General features: G+C 41.0%; 1 protein-coding gene across 1 annotated transcript in view; it reads left to right on the forward strand.

Annotated features, from left to right (window-relative positions):
• The window catches only part of PTPRG (protein tyrosine phosphatase receptor type G), a 410964-nt gene that overhangs the window by 310163 nt on the left and 76088 nt on the right, over nucleotides 1–24713 (forward strand). Inside the window, exons 12-13 of the mRNA XM_075833958.1 lie at nucleotides 3224–3950; nucleotides 17519–17642. Of these exons, the coding sequence (XP_075690073.1) occupies nucleotides 3224–3950; nucleotides 17519–17642 (851 nt within the window). The remainder of the gene's footprint in view (nucleotides 1–3223; nucleotides 3951–17518; nucleotides 17643–24713) is intronic.

Here is a 24713-nt window from a genome sequence, read left to right on the forward strand (position 1 = left end):
TATCTGTCTGTCTCTCGTTTCTATCTGTCTGTCTCTCGTTTCTGTCTCTCTCTCTCTTTCTGTCTCTCTTTCTGTCTCTGTCTCTCTTTCTGTCTCTATCTCTCTTTCTGTCTCTCTCTCTCTTTCTGTCTCTCTCTCTCTTTCTGTCTCTCTCTCTCTTTCTGTCTCTCTCTTTCTGTCTCCTTCTCTCTCTCTCTCCTTCTCTCTCTCTCGTATCTCTCTCTCTCGTTTTTATCCCTCTCTCGTATCCCTCTCCTATCTATCGTTTCCATCTTTCTCGCTCTCTATCTCTAGCCTCTCTGATCTGTCTGTCTATAATATCATTGTACCTATTCTATCCATTTATCTCTCATTTTCCTCTCATGCATATACTAGCTCACTGCACTCTGCTGTTCACAGCTGTAATAATAACAGGTAGCACTTTGTGTCCAAGTTTTGCTTTGGACCTTAAACTCTGTGTCCGGAGGAAGTAAATTGAATGTTGTTAGGAAATCCTTATTGTTCAGGCTGTGCCAATTTTTTTTGTCGGTAATCCGCACATTAAATAAGGAGATCTGCGGACTGTAGATGACACAACGGTGACATCCGGTGGACACAAATGTAATTAAAATCAGAGCACAGACAATCAGCTCGTTCTGTCAAGGCTGATTGAGTCGTTGAAATTCCCTGGTTTTGTACGTTAGTGCGATGTGCCTGTATTGTGTATTTTTTATTCTTATTTCTGATAGAAGTGTGTTATTGACATTATTTGCTTAAGTAACAAGAAAATGTTAAATATACTTAAACTGATTTGACAATATAAAAAATGAAATGGTTTACAGCGCCCTGTTCTACTTATGGTGCAGCAGGCAGCGGTTGTCATAACACAGGCTTTGTCTGCTGACAGGCTGCAGGGAAGATGTGGGGAGTTTGCTTTCCTCGGTCTCTGCCCGACTTTCTTACAGAAGCACTTGCACTCCTAAGGGTAGCCATTCTTATAATAGTGATATATTACAGATTCCCTATCCCAATATAGTAGCATAGCTTAATCTCTGCCAGATAACTTTATCTTGCAATTCCTTAACACCCGATTATATTTGGAGATCACACGATACTGCACAACGGGCCACAGCAGGATGTGATGCTACAAAAATATTACAGTGTGCTCCATCACTTACTAGTCCCCCACAACCAATACTGAGATGTACGGAGGTGCCACATGGACCGCAATACTGTTTCGAATTATGGTCTTAATAAAAGGGTTGTGCCAGGACATAAATATTGATGGCCTATCCTTAGGATAAGCCAGTTACATTTGATCGGTGGGGGGGTCTACCCTCCTGGACCCCTGACGATCAGCACAATGTAGCAGTCACGGCAGTCCCGTTGATTATTTACAAAGCCACAACGGATCGTTCCATCACTGCAGCGTCTTCATTGTGCTGATCTGTGAGGGTCCCGGTAGTCTGACTCCCACTGATCAGACATTGATTGCCCATCCTTGGGAAGTCTTAGCGAAACCCTTTAAAGAGGCTCTGTCACCAGATTTTGCAACCCCTATCTGCTATTGCAGCAGATCGGCGCTGCAATGTAGATTACAGTAACGTTTTTATTTTTAAAAAACGAGCATTTTTGGCCAAGTTATGACCATTTTTGTATTTATGCAAATGAGGCGTGCAAAAGTACAACTGGGCGTGTTGAAAAGTAAAAGTACAACTGGGCGTGTATTATGTGCGTACATCGGGGCGTGTTTACTACTTTTACTAGCTGGGCGTTCTGACGAGAAGTATCATCCACTTCTCTTCACAACGCCCAGCTTCTGGCAGTGCAGACACAGCCGTGTTCTCGAGAGATCACGCTGTGTCGTCACTCACAGGTCCTGCATCGTGTCAGACGAGCGAGGACACATCGGCACCAGAGGCTACAGATGATTCTGCAGCAGCATCGGCGTTTGCAGGTAAGTCGATGTAGCTACTTACCTGCAAACGCCGATGCTGCTGCAGAATCAACTGTAGCCTCTGGTGCCGATGTGGCCGACACGATGCAGGACCTGTGAGTGACGTCACAGATCTGCACTGCCAGAAGCTGGGCGTTCTGAAGAGAAGTGGATGATACTTCTCATCAGAACGCCCAGCTAGTAAAAGTAGTAAACACGCCCCGATGTACACACATAATACACGCCCAGTTGTACTTTTACTTTTCAACACGCCCAGTTGTACTTTTGCAAGCCTCATTTGCATAAATACAAAAATGGCCATAATTTGGCCAAAAACGCTCATTTTTTTAAAAATAAAAACGTTACTCTTATCTACATTGCAGCGCCTATCTGCTGCAATAGCAGATAGGGGTTGCAAAATCTGGTGACAGAGCCTCTTTAAGTATGCCTTCATATCTTGTTTGTATTTGGCCTGATGATTTTAATAGATTTGTGTCTGTGTCTTTTTAAAGGAACAGTATCATCAGGACCACCCCTTTTAGTGTGGCAGCTGCCCTGACAGAGTTGATTGCCCGGGGTACGGCTGAGCGTACTCCCCATTGATCAGCTGTTATCACGAGCTGATGCTGCTGGCACCTATATATTTTACTGTAAGGGAATAATATTGCAGTGAAGTCAAAGGGCAACCACATAATACATGGTCATACAGAGTCCTCCAGAATGAGAGCAGCTCTATGACATTCATTTGTCCTCATAGGGCATATAAACAGGGGTTACTTGTTAAGATACAGCTTCTTTGTATCCTGTAAACATAGCTGTATCCTGCCTTCAAACAGATTCAGTAAGGTCAGCTGGACTGACGGCTCGGCTGAGAGTGGGTCCTGCGTGTCTCTGACCCAGCTAACATAAACTTAGATGTGATCGTGATTAGCTGGATCCCGCGTGTCAGAGACGTGCAGGTGCCACTTGCAGCCGAGCCGTCAGTTTAGCTGACCTGACGGAATCTGCTTTGACGGCAAGATACAGCTCCTAGGTTTACAGGATACATTAAAACTGTATCTTAAAAAGTAAAACAAAAAATTTACTCAAAGCCAATTGTAAAGTTGTGTGCATAGCCTTTAAACTACATTTAAATTGAATCCCACCAGGCCCCGACCTGCCCTGCATGTCTTACGCTTGAAATAGTGTCTTATTTTATCTTAAATACAGAATAAGAAAGTTCAGAGAAAGATTTCCACCAGTGCACTTTCTAAAAGTGTTATGCCAGGTAATGTACTGACTCTTCTTTTCTGATCTTTCTTCTACAAGCCTACTGCTTCCCCTGCTTCCTCCGCTGACATGGCTCCAATCAGTTCTGGATCCTCCACCTGGACTTCCTCTGGCATTCCCTTTTCTTTTGTTTCATTGGCCACTGGGATGGGCCCTTCCTCAAGTGGGAGCCAAGCTACCGTGGCCTCTGTGGTGACAAGTACTCTGCTTGCTGGTCTTGGGTTTAGTGGTGGTGGTTTACCTTCTTTTCCTAGCACTGTGTGGCCCACTCGCCTCCCCACTTCCTCTTCCGCCGGTAAGCAGGCCGCCAGGCCTGTTGTGTCTACTACTGAACCTTTGCCGTCCACAGGCTCGGACAACGACGCTTCTCCTACAAAAAACAATGAAGGGGCTGAGGAGGGAGACAAAGATGAGAAAGGCGAGGGGGAAGAGGGTGAGCAAAAGCAGGAGGAGGAAGGCGAGGACAGTGAGAAAAAGGAGAAAGGTGATGTAGCCACACGTTCCTCAGATGTGCAGAACCACACAGAGTCCACCACAACTACTGACAGTGCTGGTGGCCAACAAGACCCCGGAGCTAATGAAACTTTAATAGACTCGGAGAAAAAACAAAATACTTCTTTTAGAGACGACAGTGACTGGGATACACCTGCTGGAACTACAGTCCCTTTAAAAACCACAGTGCCATCCACAGAAGATTATGATCAAAGTACATATATTCCAGAGAAAGAAGGGACAGACTTGGACAACAGATCCACAGTTTACCAAGGTTGGTGACTAGATCTATCATCTTCGGGGCTAAACCAGTATCTTCTGTGTCCTTAAAACTACTGACTTTTCTTACTAAAAGAATGTTTCCTTTGTTGAGAACTTCTGTACATAGAACTAACCTTTGCTCAAGAGTCCTGTACATATCACTAACCCCACTGCTCCATGTCTCGACATCACCCATTCCTTTCTTTTTAATCTGTCGTCCAGTAATTTTCTGAATCTCAACTTTTTTTCCGTTTTTGTTACCAATGTGAGATTAATAATTTTCAGATGTTTTCATTAACTTTACGAATAATGTACAGTACTTTTTATTCTTATTTGGCTGGGATTAAAATATTGAATATTGAAGCATAATTCTCTACCATGGTGATGCCCTACACAGTAGGCTATGTTATTAAGCACAGAGAATATGACTGCCAGGACATATACACTTGAGTGCTGTGGACATTCGTAAAATTAAGCTCCGGTCTCCTAGTAAAATCGTACCAGGTTTTAGTCACAATGTATGCTGGGCGTATATTAGAGAATGTATTAAAATAACTAAATTGACTTCCCATGGTCCCCTTCATGTTGTGTGACCACTTGTGTTGCTCGTTTAATATAGGAATTATGGAACTCAACCATGCAGTTTCCAGGACGACCAGCAGAGGGAGCTATGTATTTTACTTTCTCTGTTTAGAAGTAACTGTATGTTGCAAAGAATGCAGGGATTTGTAGTATTTTATTGAAAAAGGAAAGTTTGCCATAATCACAGCACTGCTACATTTTTTTTTTTCCAGGATAGTGGAGGTTTCCTTTAGGAGCAGTGCTCATTAGTTTTAGAAGTAAAGGATTGCAAATGATCATTTTTTGCTAATATATAGACAGAAACGCAGTTGTGTTAAAAGTGGAAGCATGGTCTTTACATCTAAGGTGGCAGGTGGAACCAGTTTTTAGAATTTTTTTGTGTGTTTATAGTTTAGTTATACTTTTTCCTTTTTTTTTTTTTACGAGTTTTTGGTCGTTGTGGAAAAATTCTCTACTGTTCCAAATCATACACCCACATGTGTTAATAAATGTCCACCTTTATAAAAACCAATGCCGGACTAATTTGATGTGGTTTGGATACACACTCATCCACATATACAATGGTATTTATATCTTTATTAGCAGATCTAGTGGGGCTCATAATAGAGTGAACTCAAAATTTGGTAAAATTTTTTTATTACATTTCAAAGATGACTACGGTTGGAGGAAACTTTGTAGTGTTTTGGTCTTCCAACCTTTTCTTCAATAAACTGTCCCATCATTTTCCTTCTGATTAACATTTGGTCTTCACTGCCGTCCCTGCAAATATCATTTCCAACTAAATAGATCTTGATTGTAAATATTACTAGCATTGTGTATTTTTGCCCCCCCCCCCCTTATACATTCCACTTACCTATAGTTACCATTTCCGATGACCTAAGGTTTAGCCATGGAATTGAAATCCTAAGCTGATCCACTTTGCGAGTAGTTGAGTGGGGTAACATCTGCCCTTTCCAAAATGATTAGCATTCACTGATCTAAGGGGGGAATTCATCTTGTTGGTGACAGGGGTTTGATTGAGTCTTAAAAAATATAATTAGTGTTTGCTGTAAAGTCTCAATGAAATGATTATAGGTTATGGAAAGTCCTTTCCGTTCAGTATAGTCTCTATTTTTTTATAAATATAGACATAACTGAGTCGATATAAGTTTGGGTCAAGAACAAGTGGCATGTGCCCCTGGTGCTGGGTACCAACAAGCTATTTTGCTTTGTCTAGGATATTTCGTTACAGGGATGGGGACATCAAACTGAACTTTTGCCCCGGCAGATGGAAAACCCAGCTCTGAAGTGATTTTATTGACTTAAAATATATATCCAAAAATGTCATATGACCAAATAAGACCTCTTGGTATATTGGTATGATAAAAATTCCCTTATCCTCTTCAATAGTTTCCGTCCCGCCCCACAAAAAAAAACCCCAAAAAAACGTACATATGTCAAATTTCTAAAATAGCATTCAAAATGGATGTTGATACATAAGCAGGAGAGAGATTTACTCCGTGTAATAAAAACGACTGCAGATCCGACCGAAATAGGGATGACCTTGGCGAATGAGGAACAAGGCGTCAGAAGACTTGGACCAATCAGAGGAATTTTCAATATTAAAAATAAAAAAAGGTTAAGTGAGACTTACATGTATATCAATGACTGATTTTAACATTTTTAATAAATGGCCATTTAAATAGACAAAAAATTCCACAAATTCTGAAAATTGATGAAAAATAATAGGGTTCTTATTCTTATACACTGTTGTGTGCTTTCTTTTCTCTTTTTTGATTCCGTGAATTTTTTGTGCATGAAATGTTTTAGTATAGTCTATTAACGCGGCCTCCAACCTGTGCGCCTCCAGCTTTTGTGAACCTCAACTCCCAGCATTCCAGGACCTATAGATTTACAACAGCTGGAGAACACGTCCAAATCGAATGGGGCCATTTATAGTATGTTTATACTGTATCTGTGTGTATACAGATACAGCTTCATGTTCCCCCTGTAACCTGTAGAGGGCAGCTTGGTACTTTTCTGAACACTGAATTTTAAAGTAGACCATAAGATGAAGCCATTTATACATCAGATGCAGTATTTTAACTTAATGGCATTGATAATGTCTATGAAATTACAATTTTGTCACAATTTTTTTTTTTCAATTTACAATTGAAATTTATTTGTAATTAATTTATTTCAATGAACTCTTTTATTCTAGCTGAGTATCAACCATTAACATCATTCAGTTAAATGTAGGTACAATGTAGGGTTAAATCAGTTGTCTGCTTTGAACAATCCTTTTTGTTAGAATGATCCCCTGATGAGAAAATGATCGGTCCCTGCTGCAACCCTCATCAATCAACTGTGAACTGTGGGGGAACCCAGAAGTGAGTGTTAATTTCCCCTGCAGTGCCGCCACAGGACAAATGAAGCATTACGTAGTACCCATTGAAAGCTGTTATTGTAATGCGCAGTCATGCGGGTCCTCCAGAGAGACGCTCTGGCTCATCGATGAGGGTCCTTAAGGGGTCTCCCTCTACTAATTCATAGTTCCCTAATAGGGTATTTGAAAATGGGTTTCCTAAACTGGACAACCCCATTTAAAATGTGCTCCCTGCCAAAAGATGTCTGCCCATGGGCAATTTTGCAGCATGAGCCACATGATGCTCATTACTTACTGTTAATATACAGGGTATTTGCTCAAGGTGGTCTTTCTGAAATGTTAGTGAATAAGACCCTTCAAATATAAAAAGTAGGATGGTGTCCACTGCTCAAGGAATCGAAGGACTGGCAAATGTCGTCCTACCCATCAATGTCCGACAATCATCTGCCTAGCTACAAACCTAAAGTTGGTCATAGCAGACATTAGATATTTGTTGATAGAGCTACGCAATTTTGCCACAAGAATCCATCTACATCTGATTTGACTCAAGCTTTGGTGTCAAGGTGGAGGGCAAAATAAATAGAACAGGTTTGATTTTTCTTGTCCTGTTCCTCTGTTCATCTAGTGATCAGCGGTGTCTGGCAGCCACTCATCTCCTATACCTGTTCAGCCGAGCAAGATATGTATGTTAACGAAGGATTTTACAATACACTTGCTTCACTAAATAGTCCCACTGCCGGGGGAATTTAGGTAGCACCCCCCTCCCTTATAAAAAGTAACATATGCAGGATTTGGCTGTGACATAAAGACATTATAGGGTATCCATTCCAAACTATATTGATTTCGTTAAGCTTTTGCAACTTTAAAAAAAAAAATATTGTAAAAATGACTCGACCGTTAAGCATTACTAAAAGCTGTTATTTCTAATCTGTCCACAAGGGGCACTGTTCTGCTAGAGTGTATTGATCGCATTAGTAATACAAGTCGTCTACAGGACCTTTCATGTGTTGTACAAAGTATTTTTAAAACTTTACCCTTTAACACAATATTTTGGGTGGCAAGTCCAATTACATTCTGATTAAAGCTCCCGAGATGAAATGACCAGAAACTTTGTGTCGAGCCAGACTTCATGACCCCGAGTTCATTTCTAATAACCACCTGGCTCTGGAGTTGGGGTTGAACCATTTTCAGTTGCAGCTTGCTAATAAAGACCTAATGTGTCCATTATATAAAGTATTTTGACCACAGCTTATTTTACTGGCTCCTTTTATCGGCAAAGTGGCTCATTAATGCATTTCCAGGCCGAGCATTAAGCAAGGCTGTGCAGCGAGGCACTTTACTGTTCGTGGGTAGTAAATATGGCCATTAATCATTTGGCTTTGTGCAGTAATTTGTATGGCTTTATAATTAACTTTATCCCACTGGTGTGAACGTAGATTTGTGCTAACATTTACTTTTAATGTCTTACCTACTGGCAATTTCTGACGTAGTGCAAAGTCTTTCTTAAAAAAAAACATCCTGTCTACATAAACTTCCGTTTAAGTTCATTCTTTGATCGTTACAATGAGGCTCCACCTTTGGTTATCATTGATTTTATAGTGCCCATATATAAAACCATACAGTTCATTACTTTTGCATTGTTTTTTTGCTTTTTATTTTTTTTTATCACCCATTTTGTAGTTTGTTGCTACCTGGATACTGTCAGCAAGTTGCTGTTGATGTCTTATTATTTTTTGTTATGGATCTCTATTAATGGTTTGAGGGGGATCATCTGTGAATGGACTGTGGGTCTGATTGGTTCATTGTAGGGTGTTGTCCCAACTGGGCTACTCCTGTCCATATGTCCCATTAAAGCGGGGTTGTCCCATGCTCAGACCGCCTTCTGTTAGTCAGAGTGTTTCCCACTTTTGTCCCCTTTATTGGTAAAGGGGACAGTTGGGACAACCCATTTATCACATTAATCCCCTTTTCAGCCCTACACGTTACCATATAATTATCCAACGCAGACAGTAGACATTTATATGCTATTCAGACTGTTTGGAAGCTCATGTGTTGATGAGCGTTATGCATTTGTGATGTCACAAAAGTCATGATTAGAATAAAAAGAAATCCATATTAAGATCCGTCAACAGCAGAACGCATCAGACATTTTATGAAATCTAAAGATTATCAAATTGGTAATATGATTTTCTCATTTTAGAGTCAATGCTCATTAAAGACTGAGCTTTGAGGAAGACCCATCACCTCTCCTGACATTTCTGTTTAGTAAATACTTGTATACCCCATAAAAACAACAATTCTTGGGCATCTTTTCTTAGAACTGAGTTTTGCCGTTTCCCTGTTGTTCTTCCTAGAAATGGATGAATAAATTGATAACTGGGTGTTACAGTTCCCCCTTGTCAAATGGGTGTGTCCCTCCACAGTCTGAGAATGCAAGCTCTGATTGGACAGTGTCAGTCTATATAGGGACACACCCCCAGCAATTTAAACATTTCTAGGATGAATAACAGACTAATGGCACAACCAGGAGTTCTAAGAAAAGATGCTTCAGAAAAGTGATTACTAAAAACCTATTATTAACAGTGTTTACTAAAACGGACATGTCCGGAAAGTTGACCGGTCCTCTTTAAAGGGGTTGTCCATGACCGGACAACTGATGACCTATCCACTAGATAGGCATCCGTATATGATAACACCCGGACCCCACACCGATCAGCTGCTCCGGCTGCCTCCAGGCGCTGGATGTTTTGAATGGTATGCAGTAGTTGGAGCCGGAAGCAGATGGCTTCGGTCACAGAATAACGGCCGAGCTGCAGTTCTGCAGCTCTGCTCCTATTCAAGTGAATAAGAGCAGAGCTGCTGTTCTGCAGAACGGTCACTATGCAGTGTTCGGAACCATCTGCTTCCAGCTCCAACTACTGCATACCATTCAAAACATCCGGAGACCTGAGCAACTGATCTGTGTGGGGTCCAGGTGTCGGAACCGCACCGATCAGATACTGGTCCGGTCGTGGACAACCCCTTCAAGTGCTTCCTGAACACGGACTATATATTCCAGTAGAAAATGCTACCAATTTAGAGAGGTGGTCTCCAACCTTTGGCTTTCCAGCTATTGCTATACTACAACACCCAATATGTCCTGACAGTCTGTGGCACAATAGCTGGAGAGCCATAGGCTGGAGACCAGTAGTGCAGCGCCCAGTAAGGTCGTACATGACACGGGGATTCAAAGAAAGCCAAAGAGAGAACCCTTGTGTCATGCTCCGCCCCTTCAGGCCGGCACCAGGCATAACATAGTGTATCAGTTTTGCTCTGGCTATGTCATGGAGCCAGCACTTGTATAGACATCCTTACGAAATTAGGTCAATACGGAAACGTTTTATTTGATGGAGTCTTGTGACAATAGGACCTTTTTTTTTTGTAATAAACAAATGATGTCCTCAGTAACTGTGACAAAATTATTATATTTCACATGATCTATTATGGGTCTTTTTTCATTGCAGTTATTATTGAAATTCTAATATTAAGGTGTTTTTGCTGCATATGCCACAGGAAAGATCGTGTTTGTTCATGACTGGCATGAAGCATGTGTGGGAAATTCTGATAAGCTGGTCATAGATTCAGTAATAATTAGACTTTCTACTGATAATCTCTGCATCTGTGGTAACAAAACAATACGTTCCAAGCAATGTTAATCTATTCCAAAACGTATAGGAATTGGTTTAACATTTTTGGCATTTGTAAATGCTTTTCTTTTATCAGACAAGAATTTTATCTTTCCCAGAAACAGCGCCACTCTTGTCCATGGGTTGTGTTTGGTATTGCAGCTCAGCCCCAATTAAGTGAATGAGACGGAGCTGTAATGCCATTCAAAGCGCATCAATAGTATTTTTGCTGTTTATGGGGGAAAAAAAGAGGACCCCTTTTTTTTTTTTTTTTATATCCGACAACCTCTTATGACATCCCCCTCCCCTCCCCCATCAGTGCAATGAGCTCAACGAGACAAAATAAGAGAATCGGGCTAAATATGCGAGTATGACAATAATATTTGTATTGAAGGTCTGTTTATTTTCTATATGGAATTGATTGAACTGAATTCTTCTTTTGTAACTCCATTTTTATTAATGCATTTGTATGAGATTTAAAGAAATTCAGCCCCCCCCCCTGCAGAAACAGCGCCACTCGTGTCCATGGGTTGTCTGGTATTGCAGCTCATTTCCATTCATGGAAATGGGACAGAGCTGCAATACCAAACACAGCCATGGTCAAGAGTGGCACTGTTTCTGAAAAAGTAAAAAAATACTTTTTTTTATTTCGTACAACCGCTTTAAGATTTTCTTGTAAATGTGTAAAATTTACAGGTTTTCTTCATTTTTCCACCCTGTATCCTTACCAATACTATTTAGTCGGCCATCCATGCTAGTGATAATAGAGTACTGTAGTATTTTCTTCTTGGTAGTCAATAAATATAGGTGACCAGAATGTAAGTACATACATCCATAAGGTGCCTGGTCTTGGAGAACATGAAGGCCGGCCATTTACTATTCTAGTCATAAATAATCGTAAAAACCTTCTTCTATAAAATATAATGCAGATGTTTCTCATCCTAATTTCTTTTTACCACTACTAAATAATGGTCCTGTACACCAGATTGACCAAAGATATAATATAATACATCTGTGACTACAAATCTTGGCCTGGGACAGGGAAAAAAATGAAATTAAAATGTAAAAACTGTATAAATTGTTCTAAATGTTTAGTAATAAAAATGGTCCATAGAATTTTATCACTACTGATGATGAACTTGTAAGAAATTTCTATTTGCAGTGAACTCTGTATTGTAACATATTGAGGTTAATTAATAAAGGTCTTAATACTCTTTCATCTGCTTTATGCTTGTTCATTTCAAGCACTATCACCCCACTGTCACCCCATCTTTTCACTTTTAACCTACTCCAGGCTCATCCTGCTGAGTTCATACTCCACACACGTTCCATAAGACTGTCTGAAGGACAGAGGGGCCCGTAGCAAAAATGAAAATGGGGCTTCCTTACTACTGGTTCATTCCCTCATCCCATCTTGCACTCTTTGGCCATTCATCTTGCTGTATCTTGTAGTACAGTATGACACCACCAACCTCCCCCATTCCCGTTGTTGCAAAATATTGTGGTGCCTGTGTAGGTCCACACCACTGATGGGGAAGGAAGATCTAGGGGCCGCCTCCTCCATGGGCCACATGACATTCACATAAGCTGCCTTCATGACACCTATGCCCTTGTTACTTAAAAATTATCTTAAACTCGTTTCAACTTTTTATAAACTATACCGAAAAGTAGGGTTGGTCAGAAAGACCCCGCATCTAGTGGCATTTCAATACTACTTGGGCTTTGCCCATTGCTCAAAACAAAGGTTCTAACTAGAGATCTTTCATATAATACGTTAAGCAATTATGGAAAAACAGCCAACACACATCTTGTTGGTATTTGAAGATATAAAAAATTACAAAAACTCAGGGTCATAATAATATATATGTGCTTAAAGGGATTCTCTGCTTTGGACAATCTTTACTTCTTAGTAGGGCCCCTTAACAATTCGCTGATCAGAAAGTGTTCACCTGCTGGGACCCCCAGCAATCAGCTAAAATCTTTAGTGAAAACTGGCAATAAGTGTTACATTTCCCTGCAGCGCCACCATAGGAGAAATTAAGCATTACACAGTTCTCATTCATATCAATATATTGTCTGTGTAATACAGGTCCTCCAGAGTGACAGACACTCTTTGTAACTGCTCTTCCCTCTGGTCAAGAGATGAGGATCCTGAATAGGGAACCCCTCCCTGTGTTAACATAGAAGTTTTTAATAGGATATATGAAAATGTAATTTCTAAACTGGACAACCCATTTATAGAAGTCAGGTATAGGTCGTCTTAGTGCATTGAGCCCAAGCCTAACACCTGAAAGGTGCCAATATACACCAATGAAGCCAAAACATAATTCTTCATTACTTTGTCTAGTATTTTAGAGAAGGAGAAAAAGATTGACCAAGTAGCTAAACCGGGATATCTCATGATGTAGGTGGTACAGAGCTGTGGATTTGACTCTTTCAATGGCAGTTCATGTTCACATGGGCTTCTATCAAATTCAACTTTTTTTTTCCACCATAGAAGAACATGCTGTGGAAATTAGGTTCCTATGCAGCTGGCATATGTATTGGTCTGAAATGAGAATTGGATAAAAATGCCAATTGGGTACAGGTATCAATGGGAGCTAATTTATATGCAGACTATTGTGCCTTGATAAAACAATCCTTTGTATTTAAAGGAGTATTCTAGGTAAAGCTGAAACTGTTTTATGTCCCGTGCGGGGCATGAGGGGGCGGCACATGACAAACGGACACCCGAGAGATAAATTGTGACTCATGTGCCTCCCGTTAGGCACTGCACGCAGCGTAGGTAGCCATACACATTAGATGTGTCGGCCAAACTCAACTATTTCGGTGGGACCGACCGACCATCTAATGTATATACTGGTGTCCTGATTCTCCTCTGACATCAAATGTCCGGGGGTAGAAGGATCGGGCTGTTGAATTCCAAAATGCATGATCCTTTGGTTTGCAAGTAGATAAGCCGCTGCCATAGAAGTCTGGCTGCAGCTTTCTCACAACTCCCTATTGAAAACACATGCACGCTTGGCTGAGATGAGCAAGGAGTGCATTTGTATGGGGGAGTCGGGAGTACTAGCTGTGGGACGAACGATCGTTCGGCCGACAGCTATTACAAGTGCGTGGCCAGCCTTACTCTTAATTCCTTGAAATGTCTAAAATATTATTTTACCAGTTTGGGTCTTAAACTTTTCAATGGCCCATACGTGATTTCTCTTGTCTGTTCTTCATTTCTAGTAACTATTCCTCCTTTTTTTTTCTCTTTTCCGATAATCGGAGTCTTTCCATTACACTGGTCTTCTCTGCTTCAAGTAGAAGATAAGGCTTGATTGGGTCAAGAATCAACTTATTTATTTTCTTTGCTTTTCATGGTATTTTCAAAAAATGTTGCCAAATTTTTTTGTCATTTTTTTTAAATTTATTTTAAAAGCATCTTCTAACATGATAATCAGTCCCATCCATAGGAGTTCAAATGGTGGTAATGAAACCGGACCAAGTGATGATTTTATGGGGTATACAATCCTCAATTAATTAGATCCAAAGCCAACAAATCTGCCTGATTATTTAGGTGAATTTCTAGTTTAACAATCATTTAAGGGCACTGTCCCTTTTAAATAATAAAAATAATGGTGTTGAATGTGGAACTCCTTCCTTAGTTGACGTCTAGTTCTACCCTCACCCTACGACAAACATGCAATTTGTGAAAATGTTGATGCCTTGGTAAATTCTTAGAGCAATTTACAATTCTGGCATTTTTATGTTAAAGCATTTAACGGCAGCCACTTTCTCTTCTCCCCTCTCATCCTCCTCCAAGGACTAATATTTAGTGCCTTATATTCTGCTTGCGGAAATATTGTTAGCGTTAGATTTAAATAAACATTACAAATTAATGATGGCGTGTCAAAATCTTACTGCCTTGTTTATTAACGCTAATAAACTCACTTTCATTAGAAAGTTATAAACATGAGTACAAGGCGCCATTTTAACAATATTAAGCAATTTTTTATTTTTAAGGCGTCTGCTCTTCAAAAATATAATTTCATTGGGAGAAATTCAGTTAGTTTTTTAGAAGGGCAATCGATGAGGTTAAGTGTGGAGAGCACATACAATTACCCCCCCCCCCCCGATCATATATAGTACCTCAATATTTACAGATCTACTTCCATCAGTCTCCCATGGAGCTTACAATTTAATTTGGATGTCAAGCAAGTACGCCCTGGTATCTAGCCTCTAGGTGACCAGTCATTTTGAGGCGAGTTACAGATGGCCATGACACGGCCGCATATTAACGTCAATGGAAACACAGTCCTTGGTATTGCGATCAGACGCATTATGGCCGCCTTAAACCTGCCTTAGAATAACTAGCATCCTAGACTCCAGGGTGTGCGTGTTTGAGGACTGTTTTTGAAGTTTAGGAGGAACGACATTATCTAGAGGATGTCCACATCTATAGGGGCCCTGGTGCCTGTGGGGCGGCGTAAGGCACATAAGAAAACACAACTACTATAAATGGCATATGGTAGGTGGGGGCTCTATTACAGATTTTACATTGGGGCACTGGAGCTTCAAGTTATTACTCTGGAACCACACCAACCTTCAGAGACACTCCATACAGATGCAATGCATTTTACCTGATTCAAACCCGTGGCTCTTGACTGCAAGGCAGCTATGCTATCTATGGACTCGTACCAATTGCGAAACAAAAAACAAATATTTTTTGAGGGACAGTACGGTAAAGGAGGAGAGGATACAGTTGTTCACTCTTGCACAATACACTACAGAATGGCTCTGTTGAGGGACAATGAATAACATATCTTTATTACATGGAGTGTCATATGTTTTTTTTTTTTTGGAGTCCTTAACCTTTGTTTGTAGCTCTCATGGTGAACGATGTGTCTTGTGCTCTCTGTATTATATTGTATTGTAGATTAGCTGTTTAATGGTGTCCCTGCAGCCAACTATATTCTTTTTATGTTGTCATATGAATCACCTACTGTTCTTAATGTGTTTTACAATCGGATAGGCTGTGATTTTGTAGCTCGTAATTTTTATATTAAAACTTCATGTGAGTTGTTTTGTTAAAGTTTTTGTGTACAGAAGACATACAAGTCGTAAATGGGCCGAGACCATAAATGAATACCGAAGATCCTTGATTGCCATGTAGGGTGCTAACAATGAGATCTACACTTGTTTCTTTATTGATCTGTAATTACGAGTCCCCAGGTCCTACTGAACGCACTCGGGAACGTTTTACCAAACTTTAATAGTCCCACTGGCTTTTTTTTTGTGTTGAGCTATTCTCTGGGCATGTTCTCTACAGTGCCTGATTCTTGCCTATGTATTTTCCAAAACTGAATATGATGAGAAAAGTGAGGACCCTGATCTTCTGCTACCAGAGACCTATTCTTCAGACCATTCGAATAATCCAATATATGTATTATGGGCAGCCAGGTAAGAGCCGATGTCCTGGCCTGTAAGACTTTTTTTGAATACCTGGTCCCCTATGGGCTTGTGCCATAGTACAAGTCCATCTTTATCTTTTCTACAGGGCAAGGGCAAAGATTTACTCATTGCTTAGTCTTTTTTTTGCGATATGGTCACTTCTGATCGTGAAAAACACTTGATACTTCCTCAATACTCACCCTCCCCTTGGCCCTATCATCATATTTGCCTCAAGGACAACCAATCAGCTATTTGCTATCATATTTGTAACCTTCCCTATAAAAATGTTTAAAACCGGTCCCAATAAGCCCACCACGCAATTGTATATTGCACATTTTTTTGGAAAATGCCCCATGTCATATCCATGTGATGATCACACAGAGCTCTGTCACGTTACATTACATCGTTCCATTCTAATTAATTCATAGACATGTCTAAAAGTCAGCTTTCGCCTCGGTACAAAATGTGCACTATCCCCATGCGTTTGACTGATTAGCCCCCTGCAAGACTTGTCTTTTAAAGGGCAGGATCTGTGGCTGCTGATAACTGGCCTAGATTTGTAAACCGAATAAACCCCTGCTGTGCCCCCAGTTTTCTGCTTTTTCTATCTTTCTGCTCTTTTGACCAGTATCTTCTTGCAGCCCCTCTTTGGTTCTGTTCGGTATTTATTTTGGATGCTGCTGTCTTGCTGTGTGACACCTGGCAACTGTCTGTAATTAGTTCACTGGCAATACATAACGGGTCTATAATTGAGTTTCCCATTCATAGATGCCATTGAGGTAAATTCTAACGCCAGGGAATGTCCGCTCAGCAGTGTTATGAATGAGACCGCTCTCCTGCCGTATGCTTCTACATTTTGTACAGCTGACTTAGGTGTATAGCTGAATAGGTGTATTTGTGTGTGTGTGTGTGCGCCCTCGGCTGTTTCAATCAGCCCCATAAACTTTGAGTAGAGTGTCGCCACACATGCCCGGCCACCACTCCATTCAAACTCCCAGCGACCGTCTTGCCGCTGGGTTGTCGGGGTCTCCCGTTCTAAACAATCGGTGGGTGTCCCAGCGTACCGCCACCGATTTTATCATTTATCATCTTTGTACTGGAAAAATGCTGTAGGCTGGAATACTCCTTTGGACAACATATAGAATACAGGCGTACTGGTATTATTTGTCCTGTGTATTTATCGGTTTTATGGAATACCCCTTTATTGTCCCAGCGATTATCAACAGCATACCCGGAAGAAGAATCGATCATCCGGTTCAGTATTACCCTACAGTGCTGGAGAAAACAAGGAACATCTTCATAGATATAGGCCCCCAATGCATTGTCCCATAACAAGAATAAAAGAAAAATAGATTAAGTGTGAATCTTGGCTTATATTCTTATTATTATATCACGGCCTTACGTGTTTTGGATGTGTGGTTTGGTATATATGTGATCATACTAGAAGGACTGCATCTTAGGTGTTCGACATGAAAGCCACAAAAACGACTGATCTGATCTTTATAAATTTGTTATTGTAAATTTGTTTAACAGGTAACTCGAGCATGGAGAGCCGCCCTTACTCCAACAAGATGGAATGGATTGTGCCCTTAATGGTCGTCTCGGCTTTGACTTTCTTCTGCTTGGTTTTACTCCTCGCCGTGTTGGTCTACTGGAGGTAAGGCTTTGAGACGTATTTTACAAGTCACTCATTAGGTTTTTGATGTGAACTAGACTGGGTTTTCATAATTTATTAAAAGGAAATTGATAAAATATGTGGGCTTTAGAAATATAAACACACTTATCTTGGGTTTTCCCATGAAAGACTATTGTGCTGTAGCCACAAGATATGCTATAATTGTCTGATGGTGGCACTCAGACCTCTGGGACACCCACCTATCGTGAAAACTAAGGTCCTCTCACCCCGGATTCATCTGGTTTGGTGGCCTCAGGCTGCCATATCCTAGAGGAGATTGATTAGAGTGATGGACACACATGTCGGTGGTATTCTCCATTCTAGACTATGGGAGTTATGGAAAAAGCCAAGTAAAATCTGACCGGAGGCCACCTCGCCTGGTGGATCAAGGGTTAGGAGACCCAAGTTCTCCTGATGGGGAAAATGGTGGTCAATATGCCACTGGAGAATCTGTGCGGAGTGAAGGTTTCTGATGTATATTAGTGAAATTAAAATACTTAGGCCGACCTCCATCAAAAAAAGTTAATTTCCGTTTGTGTCTTTATGTTATTTTTGGGCAGACCTGATTAACGGTGATGCATTTTCTGTAGAATTACCAACTTTAAATGAGAACGCCACTTTTATCAAACTTTTAAAATGTCATAGGGACATATCAAAAGTTTGGATCGGTGGGGGTCCAGGTGCTAAGACCCCCACAGTTGCTGAAATGAAGGTGCAAAAGCGGCTGTGATCAGCGCTCATCATCAGGCTGAAGACGGCTTACATAGACCATCTATATGTGAGCTGTCTTCAGCCTGACCAGTAACGCCGATCACAGTTGAAAATGCAGAGCGGTCAGCTGAGCGCTTCAGCACCTTCGTTTCAACAACGGTGGGGGACTCCGCACCCGGACCCCCACCGATCCAAACTTTTGATATGTCTCTTTGAAATTTTAAAAGTTTGATGAAAGTGTAGTTCTTAGTTAATTGTTGTCCAGGTGGTGTTTCTCACCTCCGATCCTCAAGTACCTGGTTTTCAGGGTTTCCTTAGTATTGCACAGGTGATATAATTATTTGAAATGCATCAGTAATGGCCCCAGGTTTTTCTCTCTCTGGTATATTATGAACCCATGACCTGTTGGGGGGTACTTGAGGACTGGAGTCAACTAGAAATAGTTAATTTCTTAGTTTAACGAAGGTGGTAGGCTAATATCGACATTATCCATGCAGTGGATCACAGCATGGTTATCATGCAGATTTGGCTTTGAAGTTCTTTCTTTTTAGATTTCTCTAGGCCTGAAGGCAGAATATCCTCAGATTTTAAGTATAGTATTTTCACTTTTGATGTAATATTTTTTGACTTTGTGCCAGGGTAAAATATAACGTGTGTCTAAATTGCTCCAGCATTCAAGTTTTCAAAACTAATTTAAATGTCAACTTTTTTTTTTTGGGATTGGGTGTACGAACGTATTGTAAAATTCTGTCATTCTGCTCAGTCGGCCGTGAGAGATTTTCTTTTGCATCCCGCCTGGCATTTTAGAGTTTGTTGTGTATTCTGAAGCAGCCATATTAAGCAAGTTTGCTGCCTTTTAAATTGCTCATTTTGCTTACTCATTCCAAGTACTGGCATGGTGTTCATCCAGAAGCAGTTTCTCTGACAAATACAATTATAGACGTAAAAATACTGATCCGAATATGTTCTATATATACAGTCCGTTATGTCAAATTGCCAATGTTTCTGCCTTTGATCGACCATTTGAAAAGGTCCAGGCAGTTCTGTCTATCCTTGCCTTTATATCCTTCTGGATCATTTCCATTGTATTAATAAGGGTTCCTCTTTTAGCCCATTTTGAGTTATTTTACGGTCACAGATATGGTCCATAATGCAAGAAAAATAATTTCCGGAAACCAGACGGAACCCAATAAAGTCAATGGATTGTGTCAGGCTCCATTGGTGTACATCATGCCATGGATCCGGCGCTTCCATTTTTTGGGTTGTTCTGCTCCTATGATGAAACAGACCAGCGAAAACCCGAACGCAGGTGTGAACCCAGCCAAAATTCCCTATCTCAGACTCTCATACTAGGCCCAATTTAATAGGGAGTCAATTAACCCATAAGTATGGTTTTGGAGACTTGGAGGAAACCCAGAGAAAAGACAAACATGGGGAGTACATGCAAACTCCTTGCAGATCTTGGTGATGAAAAGCCGCAGTGCTAACTACTAATCTCCCCCTATCAGGATATTCTTACCAACATTTAAAGTGACCCTCCTGTTTAATTCAAAAAGTTAACATTAGCTTTTTGCTTATTATGCTGCCGATTCCCGGGCCCGCTTTTCCTTTATCCAAGATGACCCTAGAATTTCTCTGACTACCAGATGCAGACTGTGCTTCAGACTTTAGTAGTCCGCTACACTCTCCCTTGCTCTCGGATAAGCCAGTGCTGCTCTCGTGAATTGGCAGCACACTAAGTGAATAGGAACCACCAGATAAATTAACTATGCATTTCCAAACTATTGTTATATTTTTAAGTTAAAGAGGATCTGTCACTAGTTTAGTAATGCCCTATCTCCTAGCTAATCTAATATCCGCGGTCACACTGATCATACTAGTGAAAATTGGGTCCCAAAACTTTTATTATTTTAAAAGTTATGAGCTTTTTTTAAAAATATGTAAATGAGCCTATACTAGACAAGTGGGCATCAACACCAGTGATTCTCCTGAGATGAAGTGAATTCACAGACTCTGAGGCCCCATGCACACAAACATGCTTTTGCGGCCGCAATTCCCCAGAAAATCCACCAGAGAACTGCGGCCCCATTCATTTCTATGGGCCCATGCACACAACCGTGGTTTCCACGGTCCATGCATGGCCCAGGAGCCTGGACCGCATAAAGAATGGACATGTCTTATTTGCTGTGTTCTGCGGTCCAGGCTCATAGAAAATAATGCACGCGGCCGTCAAACCCGAAAATCACGGCCGTGCACATGGCTATGGTCGTGTGCATGAGGCCTGACACTGTCCAATCAGCATGAAGCTGCTTCACACAGTGTGAGTGACTGTGGCTGGAGAGAAGGGGGATCACTTCAAACAGCCATATCTCGGGCTGTGGACCACCTAGAACAGTGGTTCAGGTGTCATATGAAAGATGAGATTCTAATTTTTCATAAGCCACCAGTTCTAGCTGCTAAACACCCGGAGGTATCACCAGTTGAAAACAGTCAGGAATGGATGCTGTATACTATGCGGTTTCCCTTTAAGCACTTGGTTATTGGACACTTCGTGTACAGCATAATGGGGGAGATGTATCCAAACCGTAAAGCAAAAGTCTAATAGTTGCCTTTTAGGTTTGACAAAGCTCCCGGCACATACGTCAAACGTACTGGCCCCCATTATGCCGACAGAGGCCAAATGAGTGTTCTTTTGGCCTTTGTCGGGCGGTATACTTTTGGGAATACAGTTTTTTGCTGTATAGAACACACTATTCTATCCAGAGGTATCCAGCAAAAATTGTATACTGGGCGGTATACACAATTTTTTTTTTTTTAATTAACATAGGAGCCTAGGGGTGATGTATGTCACAGGCATCTGGGATACGTCCTGGGCTTTTCAGTAGCTTTTCATGATATATTCGTTAACCAGATGCAATAAAAGCCTATGGGTGACAGTTCCGTTAAACGGAAGCCTAATAGTAGCATCTGTCACCGGAAGATTCTAATGGTATCTGTTTAATGGAAACATCATGAAAAGGGTTACGTATACGTTAAACGGATACCATTATAGTATATTGGGGATGGATGCCACTGTTCGACATCAGTCACCACCTCCGTTTAACATATACAGCACCCGGCGAATACGTCAAACGGACACTATAAAACGCTGTGTGAATTGGCCCTAAAAGTGACTGAAATAAGGAAGGGAATTTTGTTTTACAAATAAATAAAACACGGGTTGAAAACCCTGTAAACATCACGTTGTCTCTTCTACATTCCGTTCCTAATTAGAAATGTTGATATTTCACGGTTTCACCTAAACCTGCGAGTATTTGTGTTGTTAAAGATGCAAATTGCGCCATATGCCACTCGCTGGAGGCTGTATACTGTCAGTGTGTAGTGTTATCATAGCAGAAATAATAGATGGAGATTTACTTTGGAGACAGATGTTCAGGCGGAGACGAGAGGGGGGGGGGGCATTTTATTAAAGGGGTAAATTGCGATGAGATTCCAAATTACCTGAAAATCCAATGGCTAGTGCATAAATAAGAGCAGGACACAGAATAATAAAATGGCTTACAGCTACCCGGAAACAGGCACGCTCGTCATTACCTTACAGGAGTCATTTGCATTTAAGAGCTGAATTTGATAGCGACGTTTAATTTCCCGGGAAGCGGTAAATCAGCCATGTTCTTGTATCTCCGTGTTCATATTTCACGCCGAGGGAAGTCAAACAGCAAGTGATGGGCTTGGAGCAGTGATTTGTGGAAGTGACTCTGATTTCTGAGCTTGGGGTAGTAGATGAGAATTACGGATTGTGCGGCATATAAGTTCTTGCTCTGCTCTCGTCCCTCTATCTTAACAGCTGCAGCTGTGTTTCTCTAAATATCCGTTCTGGATGTAAACACATTAGCGCTGCATAAACACCTTGATTTACTAGAGGGGAGAAAAAACAGAGCTGGAGCGTGCGCATTCATGGCGCCGATCATAAGAGTTACCAGCACAATTTTATTTTAAGTCTAATTGTCGCTTCTAAACGGTAACCTATATTCGATGGCTGGAAATATTCCTCTGCAAAATTAGTTAATGTTAAAGGGAGGGTGTCATCACATTTTCGCCTCCCAAACCATGAATACCGCTACATAGGGAAGGATTATCGTTTCTCAAACAGATGTATGTTGCCCAAGTCAGCCCATTGTGAACCATACAAAACCTGCTTCAGCAAAAAAAAGTAAATAAATCTATAGTTATACAATTACTTACACACACTCGCTCTCTGTCGCGCACTCGCTCGCTCTCTGTGGCACGCTCGCGCTCTCTCCGGTGGTTTTCAGAGGGTCTTGGGTTAAGGGGATAATGGTCAGGGTCTTTTTGTTTTTTTCCTCCATGTTATTTTTTTTTTACTTTGGCAAAGTAACTTTAATTATTCTTCAGACTATCGTACAGAGCTGTATGAATTGTCAGTCTTAACCCTTTGATTTACCTTGTAACCTGCCTGCGCAGAATGAATTCTCTATCAGCACCTGATAACATCTCCCAAAACCTGCTTTTATTGCTCTGGGCGGCATGTGCAAATGAGCAGAGAAGAGTCCGGCAATCCAGACACTTTTTTTTTTGTTGTGACGTGCCGCTTCAGCAAAAAAAGTAAATATATATATAATTACTTACACGCACTTGCTCACTCTCTCTGTCGCGCGTACGCTTTCTCTGTCGCTCTCACACTTTCTCTGTCGCGCGCGCTCGCTCTCTGCGCACGCTCGCTCTCTCTCTGGTGGTTTTCAGAGGGTCCTGGGTTAAGGGGATAACGGTCAGGGTCTTTTCTTTTTTTCTCCTCCATGTTAGTTTTTTTTATCTTTTACTTTGGCAAAGTGACTTTGTAACGTTAATTATTCTTCAGAATATCGTACAGAGCTGTATGAATTGTCAGTCTTAACCCTTTGATTTACCCTGTAACCTGCCTGCGCAGAATGAATTCTCTATCAGCACCTGATAACATCTCCCGAAGCTGCTAATTGACGAGCTGCTGAGAAGAAAAACATCTACATCAAACCTAGAAACAGACGTCCAATTTCATGCAGGAATTGATAGACACTGCATTACGTGTACAATTAAATTCCCCAGCTCCCTAGTGACCTCTATTAAAGCAGCATTGGCTCCACCGACCCATTTGAGACTCGGGAACATAAATTGTATGTGCACCTTGGCTCTCCGTCGCCATTCATTACAGGTTGAATAGCAGCGGTGTTAAATTTTGAATGCCAAGAGCAGTTCTGCCGCCCGTTAATCTGAAAAACCTCCAGCGTCCCATCAATATATTTACTTATATTGTCTGTCTTTGGTAACTTTAAGTTAAAAAGAATCTACTAGAGGGTACTAGGATAACTGGAAGTGATTGTAGACTCCTAGGACTTGGGCATATATTTGCAGGAAACAGAAGTTGATGTTATTATCTTGACCAAATGTCCATAATGCCAAAAATTGTCAATCCAGTTTATGGAGGAGAACTGCAGACTTTATCCGTTTTTTTTTATAATACTTGTCTTAATATTGGGCCCTGAGCTTTGATCTTGAGGACCACCATGTAAGTTCAGCTTTGGAAGAGCAATGGTACTGTTGACGTCTAAGCCTATCGTCTGATGTATACAGCTGGAATATTTCCTGACATATATATTTATAACAGAAGGCTATGACTTATGCCGCTGTATAAGCATGTGTCACCAATAGGCTTCCACGATGTTCCAATGACTGAGGCAAAAAGGTCACTCTTCTCCTTTGTTGGGTGAATGGAGTCCTATGGATACATTTGGCATATAAACAAATGCTAAAACTTACCTGTTGCCTTACTACTCAAGATCAGTGCCCAATATTGAGTTGCCTCATGAAAGAAGAATTTTTAAATTAATATTCCTTGGGAAAAGTATGCAAAAAAACCTCCTGTAGTAGGAAAAATCAATGTCTCTCCAGCGCCCCCTGTAGATATCTACTTTTTAAAGTTGAATTGAGACATGGCTTGAGCCAGTCAAATTAGACACCCATGTACTGTTTCAGAATTGTTTCTCCTCTTCAGCACAGAGTAGGGTTCTGATTGGCTGCGTGACATACCTTTTTAACAGCCTCAAAGAAGTTTATCCATGTGTAAACCCAGCGTAAGCTCTTAAAGCAAATCAGTCAGGTCTCCTATCCGAGGGAAACATAAGATTGAGAGTGAGATGCTGAGCTCAGGGATATATAGTTTTCTATAATTTGGTGCAGTATTTTCTGGTAAGAAGCTGTTTAACTACTGCCAGAACTCATAGATGGGCAGAGCCTGTGAGTCCTGCTTTCCCCCGCCCACACAGGGAGAGCTGTCAATCAGCAGTG

This window comes from Rhinoderma darwinii, chromosome 7, assembly GCF_050947455.1.
Source record: "Rhinoderma darwinii isolate aRhiDar2 chromosome 7, aRhiDar2.hap1, whole genome shotgun sequence".
Taxonomy (NCBI): Eukaryota; Metazoa; Chordata; class Amphibia; order Anura; family Rhinodermatidae; genus Rhinoderma; species Rhinoderma darwinii.